At 40.1% G+C, this 19,124-nt stretch overlaps 1 protein-coding gene across 3 annotated transcripts; it reads left to right on the forward strand.

The window, feature by feature from the left end:
* Window positions 1-314: 314 nt before the first annotated feature.
* LOC136436528 (protein cramped-like) lies at window positions 315-18,213 on the forward strand. Of its 3 annotated transcripts, none has more exons than XM_066430557.1 (25): window positions 315-555; window positions 2,082-2,299; window positions 3,362-3,495; window positions 3,828-3,981; window positions 4,322-4,390; window positions 4,588-4,636; window positions 5,283-5,318; window positions 5,863-5,912; window positions 6,047-6,161; window positions 6,474-6,555; window positions 6,972-7,062; window positions 7,530-8,320; window positions 8,419-8,469; window positions 8,917-9,000; window positions 9,407-9,550; window positions 9,965-10,114; window positions 10,355-10,423; window positions 10,863-11,070; window positions 12,510-12,596; window positions 13,051-13,178; window positions 15,176-15,371; window positions 15,860-15,975; window positions 16,535-16,565; window positions 16,877-16,983; window positions 17,653-18,213. In XM_066430557.1, the coding sequence occupies exons 2-25, from the start codon at window positions 2,083-2,085 to the stop codon at window positions 17,839-17,841; spliced, it is 3,348 nt and encodes a 1,115-aa protein (XP_066286654.1). In that variant the 5' UTR covers window positions 315-555; window position 2,082; the 3' UTR covers window positions 17,842-18,213. The 3 variants fall into 3 exon arrangements, with proteins under 3 accessions (XP_066286654.1, XP_066286653.1, XP_066286652.1); XM_066430556.1 differs by lacking the exon at window positions 315-555 and adding an exon at window positions 1,457-1,745 and having other exon boundaries at window positions 3,365-3,495; XM_066430555.1 differs by lacking the exon at window positions 315-555 and adding an exon at window positions 1,460-1,745.
* Window positions 18,214-19,124: the final 911 nt, after the last annotated feature.

Consider the following 19,124-nt stretch of genomic DNA (forward strand, 5'->3'; position numbering starts at 1 on the left):
CTGACCAATCACAACTAGGAATTAGGTTTATAATAGGTAAAAGTAGGCACTTGATTTGGTGACATGGTAATCTATTTTAAAAATTGTTTGCCTTCTCCGTTGAATAAATCCTAAAATACAGCACTTCCATGAAAACATTTCCTATCTATTATCTATTGTCGAGAAGGAGAATATTAATGTATATTTTTCTGTGAACGGAAAGCTGGAGAGTTCAGTAGGGGAATCTGTATTCGAATCACCGCCATTGCAATATCGCACTATTGGAGGGATAAACATGTCTTCTACTGTTGTTTATAATTTTGGCAACGTTTTACTTCATACGTTTTTAACTTTAAAATAGTTATCACTTAGTTAAACCTCAAAAAGAATTTTGCGTTTTCCTGTTGACATAGTTTTGAGGTTTATCACATGACTAGTGACAGACCAATCCACAGCCGCAGATTCAGTTCCGCGCCAAAGCTTGGAAACACAAGAGGTCAGCCCACTTTCAACCAAAGTGCGAGAGATTTGCAATGACTTTTCTCCAAGTATCTCCAATATTCTTCTCTTCGACAGGTAAGTCTTCGTGAGCGTATCGTTTAGCGCAAAGATTATGTTATTGTACATGATCATGGAAATTCTCGCCAGTATAATGTTAGAAATGTGTGGCCGAATATGACTCTAAGCATAGCGTACAAACCTTTGGTTGGTGCAACGTTACTAAGCTATACTAGTTGACTTTTCTAGTATTTTAGTTGCATCTACACCCAATGTATGCATCTTTCCGTTTCATATCGGCCTGTTCCTTGCTTTGGAGCTTATGTTACAGGTGTAACGTAAGCGGACAACTGCAACCTTTAGGAATGTCTAAGTAGTGTATGTTTTCTAGGCAGTTCATAACGTTATAATTGTATAAGCTCAGTCTGACAACTTACAACAGAATGTGTGAGTCTAGAGACCTGTGAATATTATACAGAATTTATCACCACCCTGTTAGTGCTAACATGGCTAACATTAGTGACATGTTGTACACACTGAAGTTTTTAGATTATGGAAATCAACGTTTGAAAACAGTCCAAATAGATTTTACTTCCGCATCATTTCAGTGTAGGTCACTAACTATATTGTGAGTTTTGAAAACATCTTTCCTATATCCATCAGTGACCTGTGACCACCAGTATTTTGATATTTGTCAAGAGCACCGTTTATCAAAATAACTAAACTAATGCACCTCTTGTTTTATAAGTTCGGATAAATGTTAACGATAAACAAAGTTGTTCATACTTATAATCTCCTAAGATGGTGAACGTAACAGACTTCCGCAGTACTTGCAAACCTACTTGCTACAGGTCATGTTTTAACACCCTTACTTTTGTTTTAGTCTGTAAATCATGTCAAAATGTAGAAAAATACTTAACAATGTTATTGCTTTTAAGCATCGTTTGCTTTTTATTGGTTTATAAAAGTGTGTTGATGATATTTCCAAAGGTTTGCTGGTAGCATTTAAATTGTTTTTGTTCAGGAGTTTTATTTTTACAACGTTGGGGGGAAGTATGCATAGATAAGACTACAGGCGGTGCGCCCAGCACTTTAGTCGCACGGAAAGCCTGGACTAACCGTGCCATAGTTTTGATAGCCACTACTATGGGGTGAAAATGTGAGAGTTTTCACTGTCATCCTAACCTGAAGTGGTACATCTCCCTAATGGTGAACAGAAGAAGACCATCTGGGACAGGAAAAGGGATCAGAACTGGCGAAGGAGATGGGTAAATTTTGAGCTGGATGGAGCTCGTATGTTGTGTTGTGCGCCGCAGTTTGAGATCGCGATGTTAGGCCTCAGATTGTGTTTCGTATTTCATTATTCCCAAAGTATCATTTATAAAATGTCACATGTCTTTTAGTAATATCATATGAATGTATACTGTGTGTGTTTGATGTCCTAAAATACGATGACTGTTTGAAATAAGCAATACATTTTCTTCTAAACAACAAAGGCTGTAGTGAAGCCGCCATCTTGAAAAATAACTCGGAGACGTTCAACACTTTTTCGTCAGAATTGTTTTGCAATTTGCACGACATTTATAGATATTTGTGTCCTTTAGAATGGTCAGCGATGTCCTCAAAGATGCAGGGGGTAAAGTGGCGGGTAAATGTCCGGACGGCGGCGGCATGTGTGGCGGAGAAAGCGGGCCCAGGAAGCGACAACATAGCGAGTCGGGCAGAGACGAGCAGGGCGGCACTACAGGCCACCCCGTCCTCAGGTCCAGTAAGAGACTGAAAAAGGACGAAAGTCCACCTCCAGAACACAAGAAAGAACAAGGTATGCAGGAATTAACCTGAATACTATCATGTCAAAGTACTGAATGTCACTTATTTGTAGTTTTACACGAGAAAAGTGTATGGCTAGAGCGATTTACAAAATGTAGAAGGGTTAACCAAAATGGCTGTCACCACTTCACTTGGCTCAAAACAAGCTGCCCGTTTCTCATATTGGACTTAAACATTCTTTGACAAGATGATAGTGTTCAAACGAAGTTTTCTATTTTGTCACCATTTCCGTTAAGTTTCTAATGTCTTTTCCGTTAGAAAAATCTGATGTCAAAGACATTAATAGAAAATTATTTGATTGTGCAAACTGGACCTGGTCCAAGGGAAGTGATCACATGACCTGAGTATATTGCAAACAGTGACATCCTAACAAATTGGTACATTTATTTTTTTCAAAACGTTTAAAGACAATAATTTATTGTCATTGACGGCTACCTGTACTGGCATTGCTGGTTTTGTGGTATGGACATGAATGTTCGTAATTGAAAAACAACTATTTGAGGTGGATATGCGAGTCCAAGTAAGTTTATTATTGTGATACATGTACATGTAACATGTTACTTCAACCATTACTGCATTAGGAATGTGGCAGCATAGTGTTGACATTTTTCCATTTGTTTTGTTTTGCGCTTCAAAGTGTTGACTGATAGATTTGAGTTATGGGATCAATCTATAACTGTAATTGTAAAGCTAAGGGATGTTATGTCTTTAGATTTAAATCACGCCTATGGTTCACTCCCTAACAGGTGTGGTTTATCAATGTGATGACCTAAACCAGCCAAGTGGATGAAGATAGCCTTCCTTACAATTTTCATGTACATTTATTTGCCATTATGTTAAAGTGCATGTTTATTGTTTTATTTCTTATGTCTAGTCATGTAATAATCATGTTGTTCAGTCAGTATATGCTACACCTCTCAGGTGGATGGATTATTTTGGTAGAGACAAATACTCACCATATGAAAGAATTGATGTACAAAACGTGTTGAATATTAGTGACAAAATTTAAGTTTTTTCTATTAAAAGAAGTGTTTTGTATTTTTGTCTGACCCAGAAGAGGCAGAGAAGGGGGCAAATGGTGGTACGGTAGAAACAACTCCTGTCCGAGGCAAGAAGAAGTGCCAGAAGCGTACCTGGGAATCCTGGAACCAGGAAGACAAGGATGCTTTCTTCGAGGCATTGTATGAGGTTAGTATCTGTTACAGGATTGGTTTCTTTAACCTTAACTTAAACTTTGTAAATGATAGTAACCAAGAATGTGTTTGTAAATAATACAATTCATTAGGCTAATTTTATATTTATATGTTTATGTGAATTTTAACTGTGAAATGATATTGTCTACTGTTCATATATTTATTGGTTTTTAAATATGTGTAAGATGATTGCTTGCCAACTGGACTGCACAAACTTGTTTGTATATTGGTTTTTAATTCAGCTTGTTGAACTGCGACAAACCAATAAAAGACATATTGAATCCATATTATTCTAACATGATTTTAACCATTCTTCGCCCAACACAGTATGGGAAGGATTTTGAATCCATCCAAGCTCACATCGCCAATAAGCACAAGAAGCGGGGTGACCCTCCCTCCCTTACCAAGAACAAGGACCAAGTGCGGCACCTGTACTACCGCACCTGGAACAAAATCTCCAAGTTTCTAGACATCAATGAAGGTGAGAATCGTTTCCACACCTGATGAGGACGAGATTCTGATGTTGTCAATTTCTTTGGCAAGTTCTGAATTATTGGGATTGGTGATAAATAACCACAAATACAATTATAAATCCATGGCCTTTTTATGTGTGAACAATGAATGTTTTAAAGAATAACTCAATACTATTTGTATATTCGGCTATTTTGTATGTGATAACATGAATTATGCAACATGTGATAACATGAATTATGCAACAGTATTGTGCAATTAGTATTGTTATATTGTTATATTTATCAATTAGGCAAACTCCACATGTACACAGTACAATAACAGATGAATCACCTTTCTATTTTTTAAAGATGTGAAAAAAGCTGTTCAAGAGCTTTATGGACTCATCAACTATGGGGAATTAAGGAAGAAAATTGGACGTGAGTTTTCTTGAAATTTTTACCATGTAGTCATAACTAAATGTGCAATATATTAAGACTACTGGTATGTTTTAAGTTAATTGCATTTATGTAAATGAACATAAATTGTTCAAAGTCATTGTGGATTGATGGACATTTATTTTCATGTCGAATTGGGGAAATCAGTAAGACATGTCTCTTTTTTTCAATTTCTTTAGGGCTAGATGAGAAAAATGGACACAAACTGAATGAACTTATCAAGTATGGGTAAGTGATGCATTCATTTATCTTGGTGTACTGTGAGGTTGAAATTTAAAGTAAACATGCAACATTGTACTCAATGTGATCTGTGCATCTGTCTGCGTGTATGTGTTTGTTTGTTTGTTTGTGAACAGCATAACTTTAGAAACTGTTTATGGATTTTTATGAATTTGGTACATTGGTAGGTGTTGGCAAAATGAAGAAATGGTTAGATTATGGGCACCTTGTGACTTTCCATGGTACTGCAGCAGGACTTCTGGTTTTCATCTCATTGACGGGATTGATGGATTATGACTTTCAGTGTGTAGATAGCTTAGGTGTTGATTGACATAATGAGATGCTAATTATGCAGATCAGGAGTTCATTTGCATAATTAATAAGGAAAATCTATAACTGCTGCGTTCAATGGTAGGATTTTTAAATGTGACATGTAAATATAGATGTAAATCTTGTTTTGGAGTTCTTTGCTACTACCCGACCAAAAAATAGATGCTTTGGTTTTTGGCTATATCAATCATATTGAAAACAAACTGGCCTGAAATTTGAATGAGGGTAGCTTTCCTAGGCCTATGACTTGTAAGCTTTCATCATGACATGCCTCATGGTTGCATATAGTTGAGTTCTAAACTATGTATGCTTGTTCTATTCACAGGGTAACAACAGTGAGGGTGAAGGGGAAAAACGTCAGGTAAGATTGACATTTTCTCCTACTCCTAGCAAGCAGTAGTCAAAGTAACATGTCATAATCAACGCTATGACTATGACATAGAAAAAATAAAGTAGTATCATACATATAAAATGACATCCTTAAACAAAGTTGAATTGCAGTGTAACTTTCAAGCTATGTGTAGATGTATAATGTACATACCTGACAGTTAATGGAAAATTTCTCCTCACGTTCCATGAGATAAGCTTAATCAGATTGTTATGTCATTTGTAACCAGAATTCTTCTTATGTTACTTGCCAACATGTATTTTTGTAAGATTCTATGGCACTCCAAACTATCATACACATACATGTAGTTATTTGGTGTATTGATACATACATCTACTAAATGTACTAATAAGGTACTTGAGTCCTTTGTCATATGCCCAAAGGTATTTTGATCTGTACAGGTAGGGTGTTTAGAGCGCTTATGACACCAAAGTTCTGTTGTTGATTGTAATCAGGAAATGTTGCATTTTGTTTTTTCTTTAAGATGATATTAACAATGATGGTGTTTTCTTGACAGAATAAAGACACCTGTGTGCAGGGCCTTGAAAAGGCTGAATAATATTGATGGTGAGTACGACTGGTACTTTGTGTGATTTGGTTCCTTTTCTTTTATATTCAGTGGTATGGGATTTATTCTTAATATAGCTGGAGGTTACTCATGTTACTGACCTTGGGTTGTTCGTCCATCCCCCATGTTATAGATGATGAAGACAAGCGTCCAGAGAAACTGCCCCCTCGAGTGCAGCTGGAACTGTTGCCTCACTCCAACCAGACCTGGGCTGTGATCCAAGGACTGGCACAGAACCCTCGTGTCAGGTACCTTAAACTCATTGATCTGCGAACGTTGACCAATCCCATAACACTAGCCGTATTACTGCCAAAAATGTTGTTTAGAGCTTGCAGACTGGCTTGTCAGCCGATTGATTTTCCCACTGTGCGATAGGGACTGAAGACCACTCTGTCATATTACCTATGGGAACTTGGCAAATGTTCTGTTTTTGGTCATATTTGTTAAGCAACAGCCGAGAGACTCAAGACATGTTACTGTAAATCAACTTTTACATGCAATTTTATTCTTTTATCCAGTGTATTATGTTACCGGTAACCATTGTCCATGTTGTGTATTAGGTTAAACATCCCCCTGCACAGAAGAGTGTCGTCTCTGCTAGAGTTCCTGCAGGTCAAGTGGACTCCACACAGGTTGAAAATTGTAAGCCAGAGCCTACACATATAACAAAATTCGTATGTAGTAGTAGTCCACTGTTATGTACCTGTCATGTAGTTGTAGTGTTGTTTCCCACTTACCAGCAAGGTGGCATGCCTCTAGTGACTTACCGAAGAACTGCAGCATAGGTTTATCTCAGTCTATGCATATGAATGCTGGATACGATGAGGAATAATCTGAAATAGATCCTACTTTGCCTTTCAACAGCTTGGGCACAATTGGTCACATAGCACATAGCACACCTGTTATATAGGGAAAGTTTAATCCTTCAGAATAGAAACTTGTTAATGGACAGTTATGTATGTATGAAGATGCACCCTTGATTCCACATTTGCACTTGTACCATCTACTTTCCATGTATGAGTAGGTTTAGGAATAACTTCTTGTATTGATGTGAACAGCTTCAGCAGCTGAGTGTGTCAGAAGAGACCAAACTGCATCTGTCCATCCTTCCTTCCCCTGGAGCCAGCATCAACCCCATCCCAGTCACAGGTCAGATCCTCTCTCTCTTTGTACTGTTTCTTGATTGTTTGGATAACTGGTAAACAGCATTTATGTGTAACACACCAGTTTTGTACAGTAGGTACAAGCGTGAGACAGGACTGTAAGGTTTGATCCACTCACACTGGGATGGAACCCTACTCTTTTCAACAAGTGCGATGGGATCTTTCCCAAATTGTGGCTGTCCTCAAACACGGGGCCTCCTGCTTTCTGTAATGTGCCTTTCCCAAGGGCACAACATTGGGGTTTGCTAGGGTCTCGAACCCAGAACCCTTAGATTCTAAGTCAACAACCCTAACCACAAGACCACCTTGCCACATTGTTTCTAACCTGCTGTGGGGGCTATAGCTATAGTAACTCAAACCATTGCCACATCCTCAAGGTTTTCTTTTACCAGTTATGTGGATCCTGTGATGTATAACATACAATGTGTATATGTCTGTGCTGAATCACTACAGGGAAAGTTGTGCACAGCAAGAACTTCTGTTACATCGCCGAGCCAACAAAGAACACCAAACCCCTGGTGATAACCAATGCCATCTTGTCAGCGAAGGGCAAATCTGGGAACACCCGTCCCAGCCAGTCGGAGAACACCTCCAAAAGCTGCAGTACTGATGCAGCAGGTGTGAAACAGGATTGCAGCAGTTCCAGGTGTCTGAACGAGGAAGATTCCCAAACTAGCAAAGCATCAACGGTGGACCTGTCAGTACAAGATACCAGACAGGAAGTGAGAGACAGTGCTGTAGACAGTTGTGTGTCACAATGCCAGTGCAATACGGAAGAAGTAGAATGTAAAAGAACTGCTGGACATGAGAGTTGTGAGTCTGAATCAGCCAGGAGCACAGACCAGGCTGATGTAGGCAGCGTGGAAACAGGACAGAACAGTTGTACAAATGGGAATAGTGTAAATAGTACTGATGCACATGAAGAGAGAGGTGTCACAAGAGCTCAAGAAACAGACATGCCAAGCAAGGGAGATGGAACTGAAGAATGTCCTGCGAACGAATCACCTGCTAATGTCAGTAACAGCATCCCTGACACTGCAGCAGGGACACATGTTGAACAACAGCCAGATGTAATACCACCACAAGGAGAGGGTGTTTTTACAGACAATGTGCAACAAGACATCACGCCAGACAGTAATGCAAAGAAATCGCAGGGGTCAGACTGTGTCCTGGAGCAGGCAGTGAGGGAGGGCTGGACCCTCCAGACTGTAGGCATGCTCACGTTTGCAGAACTCTTTGTCATGGTGAGTATTACTGAGAACAGTTTGTTACTTTCTCTTCACTTGTATTCTATTCCTGTCAGCATGGTTCTAAATACTTTGTCTCCATTCTACTTTTCCAGTTGGGGAAGCCATCTAAGCTGCAACTAGAATATGACTGGGTACAGGAGAAGGTGCGTATATCTGGAAAATATTGTTGCCTTTTGGTATTGACAGTGATTTCTGATTTCCTTAGACCCAAATGTGTATTAAAGTAAGTGTATGTGCTAAGGCCCATATCTTTACAACATTTGTTGTACCTTTAAATTTGATAGTAAGTATAGAAGTGGCTGGTTAGGTACCATCAAATTCAACACAAGAGTCCAGAAACCTGGAATTGAAAAGCTGCAACTTGAGGAAGTCACAACAGAGAAGGATGGATGTGGTAAAATTGCTGAGACTGTTAATTAGCATGCAAAGAGCTGATTCAGGACTGCAGTATACATTGACCAATCAGCAACATTTGGGTGGGTGTGGCCTTACATGATGTGTACTGAAGTGCTGGATCACTTCATCACACACAGTAGGTAACAGGGATGTCACTGAAACAGGTTAGCTAACTTGTTTTCTTGTTGTTTCAGATTGTTGATGTTGACCATGTGAGTGCTGTATGGAAGATCATTCGACTGGCAGCATTTGAACTTGACCTTCTCAATAACAAACAGGTAAGAAGATTTCCCATGAACACCTTGAAGTATTCCTTAGATCATAACTTGAAACCTGAAATTAAGATAAAGTATTGGTCTGAAAGTCAAGCATGTTTGTATAGCTCACAGTTGTCTCCAAGTGGCAGGTTTCTTATACAATTGTGATAATGTCAGCTGTAGACCATGCTCACTCCTTATGCATGGACACTGCAACATACATGTACCTTTACTGTCACTAGTGTCAGCATTATGTTTTATCAATTAAATGGCCAGATGTACCAAATTTTGTCAGTCTACATGTATATGTACTTCTGCCTGCTGTTCTGTTCCTAAAACTTGATGTGCTTGGTAAATTTAAGTTCCATGTGTGTGGCGGTTATGTAGCCTATGTCATCGACATGAGGACTGATTTTTTTTTTCTCAGAAAAATGTGTCAGTGGGGACGTCCCCAATGAAGGTACCCCCAGCCTCCCCCCCTGGAGTGCCTGGGGGGAGCCCCCCTGCAACCGTCACCCCCTCTGTCTCCAGAATGGGAGTCAGGAAACCTCAAAGCCCTCCTAACAACAAGGTAAGCAAAGAAGGAGATTTTCAGAACAATGTTTTCTGTGTGCTGGTTTCTTTTTGTTCAATATTATCCTTTAACAAAGAACAATTTAATCTGCACATAGTGGACAAAAACTATAGGCTTCCACTTATGGACAAAAACATTTTTATATACTTAATGAAATTCATTGTGTATGCCACTCTGCTAATTGATACATGCTTACATTGTCAACATGTTTTGATAGCCCAAAATATAGCTGGCTCTGCAAGTAAAGTATTGTTGATGTTATCTTATTTATTTATTTGTTGGTTTGGCTGTTCAGAACACACAGCCAGGGCTCCACAACTATGCAATGGCTATTACAGAGGGCTTGTCCTGCTGATAAGGACATTACAAATAGAATTAAGGTTTTGACATTATTAAATGCTGTTCTTCCAGACCCTCCAGCCAGCGGCTACGTCCACACCCATCCGGAGAGACAGTGCAGGGTTCATCATGCCGACCACTGTCGCCCCGGCTCGGGCCAGACCGGCCGCGCAACTCACACAGGCAGACAGGGAGTTCAGGGCACAGCTAGACTCCCTCAATGTAAGTGCAGATTGAAGTAATCGGTTTCTTTAAGTATTTGTTTATCATAAGAAGTGTGATGACATCCTTACTGTAAAATCTAAAAACTATACATGTATTTATCTGCCCTGATGTGAAATGAGCATTGATAACCTTCATAAGTAAAGATGAGGTTGAATTGCAGTGTCTCCAAATAGTTTGCTAAGCAAAATACCCTTGTAGGGCTCTAAACCTATGTCAATCTGGTTTCCTTCGTTTTAGAAACGTCCGGATATTTTCCTGCCAAGGAAGACCAGAGGAAGAGGGGGAAGAAAACCCATTGTTGTACAGGTTTGTAGGCTCTACTCATCATCATCATCATTGACATCAGCTCTAATAATAACGTACATTGGTGACCATTATTTATGTACGGTGGATGGTGTGTCATCATGTGTCCATGATTCTGTCTAGTATCATTCCCATATGAAACTGACCTGTATTAGTGTATATACTCCAATTGGTCAGTTCTTTATCAATTGAAAAGAAAGCTGTTGACCATTTGCAATAAAGCAATAATCAGAATATTGGAGTGACAAGAAGATTTGTAACTAACATGAAATTTCAGCTCTGTTGGTTCAGAACATAGTGGAGAGGATTTAACTTTGCTCTACTAGCACAACAAGAGTTGTGAAGTGAGAGTGACCAGAGTACTGTTTGGAAATTTATGGAGTCCATTCTGTTTTGTGTTGAAATAAAGATAAGATTTGTAACTTAGACCCTTGTACTTCAGAGAACGCTCCTGCCGCGCCCGTCGCAGCCGTCTCGGCACATGATGTCGCTGTCCTTCATCCACAACTCCCACGCCGCCATCCAGGGCTCCTTCACGCCCATCCTCCCCAGGAAAACCCCGTCTCCGGCCGCAACAACGTCCCGACTCATCGCGCCCAAGACTGCTGCACACACGGCGACTGCTGGACAGTCCCTGGCAGCAACGTCTGGTGAGGAGGTTGAAATGAAGTGAATTGAATTGAAATGAGTCAGAATGGAATGAAAAGGGATTTTAATGTCAGAAAGTTGTGCCCATGTGATTGCTGTCTTAGTAAAAGTGAAAAGTTTTTTTTTTATGATAGATGTACAGTCAAACCTGTCTATAGCGGTCACTCAAGGGACTGGCCAAAACTGGCCGCTAAGGACAGGTGGCCGCTATGAAGAAAATGTTGATTAATTGACCACGAGTGACACATGTTTTCAGTACCCACTGAGATACATTTATTCACCGTACAGTACACATGTAAACATTACATAGGTAAGGCACATTTTAGAAATTCGATTGTTGTTCTTTTACTTCTATTATGGGCTTGAAAAAAGAATTATTGTATCTACCAACTCCAAAATCCATGGCTTGCTCGAGCTTCATGTCTGAACAGACCAGCATCGCCATACTCTACAGTCTCTTGATCCTTCGCGACTGCTTCGCTGCCGGCACACGCGTCACCAACGAGTTTTAATCATATGAAACAAAGTCCTTCGCAGCAAAATGCCACCTAGTTAGTTAAGAACAAAATATATGTTGCTCAGTTGCCACTTACTGTTCGTTTTCGACCGTTTTCAAACATAAAATCGTGGCGACAATTTTCCTTAGTCTGTTGTTGTTTGCTTGTCATGATCGGCTTCTACCATTATGCTAATAGGGTAATGAGAGGAAGGTCGCTCTGTTGAGGGCTTTTTTCTTTTCAGAAAATTGCAACAGCCCAAATTTTACATCATAGTAATGTTATTCATATCTAGTTTGAAGCTTTTGGTTAAGTAATTATCCTCAGTGATAGTTTGCAGCAAAATAAATTTAACACACTATACCTCCGCAACAGTGGTGTCTTCCGATGACCTTTATACTGCTCCGCCATTTTGAAAATCGTGTTTGGGCACATTTTCCGATGAATTCCCGGGGAAAACGGAAATATTGGGCCGACATTGAAACATTCTTGTTTTCTTTATTATTATCCTGTCAAGTTGAGTTCACATAAACCTGATAACTGCGTGAAAAAAATGAAGATTTTGAACCTGGCGTGCGGTGGCGATGCAGCTTCCACCGGCGCACATTGACCGTTATCGGCAGTGTTACTGTACTCGCGGGACCGAAAATCGTCTGGTCGCGACCGCGTTGGACAGGTGGCCGCTACAGCCTAATTCTTAATGCTTATGTCAATGGGAAAAATCCAAGGGACCGACAAAAAGTGACCACTATGGGCAGGTGGCCGCTATGCAAAGGTGACCGCTAATACAGGTTTGACTGTATATGAATATGTAAGAAAAGACTTGAACCTTGGTTTATGTTGCCCAGTAATGATACGTTTTATTTTCGTTAGTCCAACTCAAATTACACTTGACATAGACAATGTGGAAGTAATTTGTAATTTGTTGCATTGTTATTACCCAGGAGGTGCCATCAGTCTAGCTGCCCAGGCTGCTGGGGTTCCTGGGGCCCAGCTCAGACCTACAGCCTCTCCTACACCTTTATCAGCAGGTACGTTATGGGGACATGTTCTTTTCATTTTTATCTATTTCACCAGGAAGTGCATATCGCCGGGAGGTGCTTTCCAGAGATTCAAAGAGGGAAGAACCCAACATAAAAAACAAAAACAAAGTTAAATCATACATGAAAGACTTGTTTCTGCTGTTCATAGATACACTGCTAGCACTGCTAATAGAAACATCCAAATGCTGCCAGATGCAAGTTGCTAAACAGGACACATCTTGAGGATTACAGGAGTATGATGACTGATTCCCACAGTTTTCTAAAAACTTGTCAAAGATAAGGATGTGAAGTTTAAAAAAAAAAGATACATGTAAATTGTACTGTAGGCCTTGAGAAATTGCCTAATGGTCTTGAGGGAAATTGCAACATTTGCTCTGGTACAGTTTTTTGTTGTCCTATGTTGTGTTTTCGAGTGGCACGATGTTTGGATTTGTGTCCACAGTTGACTCCCCAGTGACGGTGCAGACACATTCTCCAGTACCCACGTTCCCTGTCGGCAGCCCTGGTCAGCTGGTTCCACATCAACAACAAACAACAACACAACAACACACACTGCCAGCACATCCACAGGTAAGGACATATGTGATCTGTAGTATACAACACATCCACAGGTAAGGACATATGTGATCTGTAGTATATAACACACCCACAGGTAAGGACACAGGTCAACTACTCTCACCTCTCAAATAGAAGTACCCCCTGGAATATAAGTACCCCCCGGAAAAATCTTCAAAATCTGATATAAGTACCCCCTGAAATAAAAGTACCCCCCGGAAAATTTCAAAATTGACGATCGAGGTAAACTGTGTCCACACGACTGTCCGAGGGAAATAAGATAATAGCAGGTAGGTTACATCTATTCAATTATGCCTGAGGACCATACCTAGCTATTAAGTATATGGATATTGAACAGAATAACTGTACGCTTGTTCAAATGATGCTTGCCACTTCGATAAAATAAAATAGTAATGTTGAAAATTTGGGCATAGGTTCCCCGCTATGACCCCTAACCGGGGGCCACGGTGCTTCAAATTCAACAAGTGAAAATGTACATGATACAGTGTATAATATTATGCATTTTCTACTTGGAACTTGCAGCAAGTGATCAAGGAAAATTGTTGTACATGAATTTCATTATCTTTTATCATTACTGACATATAATCAAAATCATCAGATAGCTAAATTGTTCCTAATCATATTTTCTAAAGACATTACCCCCCCCCCCCAAAAAAATATGAACACCAAAAAAAGGGCAATGTCCATAAACTTTTGCTCCATAGCGTCGAGAACAAAGTTTTTGTGAGACGCTCCGATTTCGAGTTCCCGCGGTTAGCCCACAATATTGAACAGAGCTCGACTGTAAAAGTAGCACAGCGTCTCAGGCCGCACATACGAAGAAATTACCGATTATATGTTGACAATAGAAATGTCCCTTTACCGCAAAATTTGGAAAATCTTACGGTTATTCTAAAAAACAAACCCTCCTAAAATATAGATAGAATTCTGTTTCTATCGTTGCCGCAAAATATAACATTTTCCACGCGTTTACGGTATCATTTGAAAGATCGTAATCTGCACTGTGCAATATGCTGCTAGTTTTACTGTCACCACGCCTGATGGTGCCGCCATGTTTCGATGGCAAAACATGCTGTTGTTTACCGCTCGTTTTGTGCCGTTCTTAGATTTTGCGGCCTCAAAACACATTTCACAAGGGAAGTTAAGTTATAATTGTTGTTTTTACGTGTAATATATCTTCTGTGAACCAATTATTCTTCCGCCGCGCTGCCGATAGCGGTCATCGAATTCTTCCCTGTGCAAGTCTACACTACTCGACACGTTTTTTGATCAGCGTGCCGCAAGTTTGGTTTACGATGTAAACAGAGACTTGTCAAAGTTATTTACATGAAAATTGTATTTTGAAATGTCAGTGTTGCGTCTTATTTTTCCCCAATAACAACGTTAACTTTGTAATGTCATAGCGAGATCGACCGATATGTTACGAGTGCCGCAAGGATTTCACAAAGGCTGCCGCCGGTGATAGCGGTGGGGAAATCAACGCCGCTAGGCCGAAAAATAGCAAATTACTAGCAAAAATACCGGGGAAATATGAGCAGAAAAACCTAAAATTTCGATTTTAGAGGGATTTCTGGTTAGCAAAATCCCAACTTTTGAAAAAATAATAAACGTACCGTCTAGAATAAGAAAGTACCGGGCGGATGTTAAGGCGAAAAAAAATAAACGTACCGGTACGTTTATTTGAGAGGTGAGAGTATAGTATGTAGCACATTGTTGTACCAGTTTGCAGAGATTACATCAGGAACATTGTCATAGAATTCTCAAGATTAGTTTAAATTTTAAGTTGAAAGAAACTTAATGATTGACTATCCTGCTTATTTGTTTAATGTATTCACTTTTCAAAATCTTAATCATGTTTATGTTATTCATTTATTTTATGATTTAGGTAAAAAAAGAATGAACAAAGATAGGTTTACTACAGATGTTCTTCCAAGAGTTGTTCTACACTCACATTTATGGAATCTCAAATGTTCCTTGACTTGTCATTTCAGCCTGTGTCAGAACCAACCACTCTCAGCACAAAGACATCCTCCCACCCCCCGGACATGGCCCTGACGTTAGCTGCAGTACCGGGCACGTCAGCAGGGGGGAGCCTGGACATCATACCGGACCAGGAGGGCGGTTTGTCTGTCATGCCTACAGCTGGCGCAGGGATGGCGGATCCCATCCTGGATATAAACATCACAGGTGAGTCAGGAGATTCTTTTTCTATTCTGTTATCATCACTAAAGCGCCATGCTTCTTCCTCAGTCTGAGATTTGACTGCTGTACATCTACCCCGTCATCTCTTGGCCTTGGGTTTGCTGTTAGAACATGTACAACTCTACCAGGCTGGTCAGGACACCCTCTTACACTTGGGAACAAATTCTGGCAAAGTAGAAAATTCAGATTGACCGCTACTGAACATACCAGTCCATTGGTTACTGGTCGGACTTAACAGAGAAATACATGAAAATCGCATGTCATGTAGGCATCATCTTCTGTAATGAAGTTTTAATGTGTGAAATATTATGATATAAAGTAATTAGCATCTTTTCCTGGGAATAAACAACCGGTTCAAATTAAGAGCTGCCATCTTGTGCCCCATGCTCAGTTGCACCACTGCCCTGCTTCACTACCATCATACATATTTTTTTTTGAAAGCCCTGACTATGATTGTTCCTCACTCTTTATAGATGGAATGACTGGGACTCTGTCATCTCATTCAAGAGAAGGGCTGGAGATTCCTGCCATCAGTCCCAATACTTCACCCTCCAAACTCTGCCTGGAGTCCGTTCTACTCAATGGAGAGGTGGGTTATGCAGCTGACTACTGTTGATAACATTATCATACACATGCAATTGTTCCCACACCTATTATAATTAGTTTGTATTTTGAACATTATTAAAAAACAATGCCTAAAGCCCACATAGCCAACCATGGCCTCCCAACCTTCTCCAGACCATGGTTGGGTGTTAGTCTTGAGCAAGGTCATCTGTGGTTGGGAGTCGTTCAGTGAGGTTACTGGTCTTTAAAAGTTGTCTGTGACAGCCAACCATGAATGAAAAAAAAGGTCAAAGTCTGGAAAGTCATATTTTTCTTGGATGAGATCAGGGGAGCAAACTGTAGCTAGAATAGAATGAATTCCAGGCTACTCCCAACCCAATGCCAACCTTGGTTGGGGAGCGGTTGAAAGCAAAGTTCTGAATGTGTGACAGTCTTTAAAGAGAATCCATTGTACCACAATATTAAGCTTTGTTGAGGCGGTGACATGTCACAATATTTCGGAGAGTTGATGGACAGTTGGTGCTGTTGCTGTTACCTGTTTGTTACCTGCCTTTTCTAAACTGACAATCTATTGTACTTTTCAGGCTGGTGATATAACTCTTAGCAGCTTACTAGGTAAGTATAGGTGGAGCTTCAATTATTCAGCCCATTGCGTTTTGTTTGGTGATCTCTGAGAGGAAAGATATATATCTGCATGCTTGAGTGTCCTGAGAGCTGTTATGATATTTCACTTTAGTTATAGCCCTATAATGGAACTTTGGACTTTGACAAATACTTTTAGTCAGTTAAGTGCATGCTGTGCTGGAGCTCATTAGAGACCACTAATTGAAGAGATTAACCTTTGCATAAAGATCCCAACCAGTACCCACCCAATCTTTATTGAGGTCCTTTAGCAGAGTGTGATTTGCATGATGATTATGTTCCAGCTACCCTTCAGTCTCCTGAGAAGGCCAAGAACATGTCGTTAGGGGGAGGCTCTGTCCTGTTTAGTGAGGAGTCCAGGGACTCCCTGGCATCTAAACATGCTCTGGATGTGAGTACATGTACCATCTTCAGTCTTGTATTGGTCATATTAGTGCCATTATTGTCAGGAATACCTTCATATTAAGTTGACAGACTACCCTCTTTTACTAGATCAAATTGTGTTATGCAGTATTGTATTACTTAGCCTTTTTACTTTACAAGGATTTAATCTTGCAGTATTGAGAAAATGGCCTGTTTACGATGGTTTTTAAGTTTGCGTGGAAACAGTGGGGTAGGTAGGCAGCAGACAGAACAAGCATTTTCATGGTGGTTTAAGTTCGCGATGAAGAGGTCAGAGTGAAAACTGCAAACATTAAACCACCGCAAACATTTCAACATTTACAGTACCAAGCAATGGCCCTGGCCAAACAACATGACATCTGTCGTCTTGGGGGCAAGTCCTAGCTCTTGTTCCAGTTGGGAAGCTACCAGCCAATCACATGGCTTCTCAACTGTAATCAGCAATGTGATTGGCTGGTAACTATTCAAGGAACAACAGCCAGGGTGTAGGTGATTGTCTGACAGCTGACCAGTACTAACTGCCTCAGAAGGATAAGTAAACTCTGTTACACCTTTGTTAAAAACTTGCTGTTATTGGGCACAAAACAGAACTCTGTATGAACATGTAGACAAGCTGGGCCATGTTGTTTATTTATTGTTTATTTGATGTGCTAAACAGGTGGACACTGCTCTGCATGCCATGATGAACGAGAACAGCGTGGATTACATCGCTAAGTTCTCAGAGCTCGCGGCCCAGGTGGCCGGATGTGCCACACCTTCCACGGCCAGGACGACTGACAACGATACTGAAGCACTGGGCTTCTCGTGCTTAGCTTCAGCAGATGTGGACATGAGTGACAAAAGATAGTGGCTATGCTGTCTTCCTCTAAAGCTTTTTTGCAGTAATACAGAATTGGATTATGCAATCACTATATTTTTGGTCAAATGCAAGTAAAGATATTTATATTAAGCAATTATCAAACAGACCTTTATCACAGACAAACCTTTATTTTCCCCTATTAAATTTTCTCATAGACATTCTTGTTTGCATACCTTAAATCACTGAATACAAATGAAATATTGTACACTGGTCTCATTCTTGTTGTTATTTGCACTGTAGCAGTGTTAAGTGATTGACTGGAGTGTAGGTCTGCTATTATGCACTAGCATGGTCAAATATGGACTCAATTATCACATTAAAGCCCACAACAGTAACATAACACTGTTTGTAACATAACAATGTTTGTCTCTGTGTTGTATTTTGGTTCTTTCTCAGATCAATTTCAGGTATTTACTTTCATATTATGTAGTACAAGACATAATGGTTTGAGTACTAGTATAACCATAGCATGTTCATTGAACTGGTCAAGAATATGAATCAGACTTCTCAGTCTTCCAGAAAAAAAGGGATATTGTGCATATGCAATTCCTGAGAGCTACTCTCAGCTTTGGCCCACATTTCACATAGAATTTTGCAATATCAGAACTGGCGATGTAGGGATGGCGACAGCCCTTTCCAGTATGAAGAGGAACCTTATGGTTGTATGAAGGCTTGTACATGTACATGATATCGCGAAAACCCCCCACGACAGCTCCGAAGTACTTTTCATTGTTTTTTGGCACTCTGGCTACTTTTCTGGGGGGAAACTTAGCCGATGAATCTACTAATACCAAAGATCATAAACTCTATGATAAAGATCCATCTATGACTACTCGAGTTATACTATAACATAAACCCATACGCACACACATGCAAACAACCTTGGCAAAAGGTAATTAATCAGTGCAATGCACTGGTGGTCGAATCCGTGGGGATTTCACCTGTGAAAGGGATTGGATGAGACTCAAATCATACACGGACTCTAAACCTCCTTTCTCGCATATTAAACACCTGTCTGAAAGAAAAAAGCGCTCGTTGGTACTGAATGCACATAATTCCAAATTCGACAGGGGGCGCTATTTAGTGAAACGTTATCCGCGCGCGAGAAAATTTACCCAAGACGCTGTGTATGGAGTTTTTAGGTATGTCTGATCAAACTCAATCTCCGCAAATATCCATGAATAAGGTTCAAAACTTCCAAATCAAGACCATCTTTACAATTTTTAAACAACGCTGTTAGTACACATGTTAAACCATCGCTTTTCTAATGT

The sequence above is a fragment of the Branchiostoma lanceolatum genome, chromosome 6, assembly GCF_035083965.1.
Source record: "Branchiostoma lanceolatum isolate klBraLanc5 chromosome 6, klBraLanc5.hap2, whole genome shotgun sequence".
In the NCBI taxonomy this organism is placed as follows: Eukaryota; Metazoa; Chordata; class Leptocardii; order Amphioxiformes; family Branchiostomatidae; genus Branchiostoma; species Branchiostoma lanceolatum.

Excerpts from the sequence above, each read along its gene's own strand:
- LOC136436528 (XM_066430555.1), top strand. The coding sequence starts at position 1,684 with ATGGTGAACAGAAGAAGACCATCTGGGACAGGAAAAGGGATCAGAACT. Across the intron at positions 9,551-9,964 it reads AAAGCCCTCCTAACAACAAG|ACCCTCCAGCCAGCGGCTAC; the intron begins GTAAGCAAAGAA and ends CTGTTCTTCCAG. Across the intron at positions 11,071-12,509 it reads GTCCCTGGCAGCAACGTCTG|GAGGTGCCATCAGTCTAGCT; the intron begins GTGAGGAGGTTG and ends GTTATTACCCAG.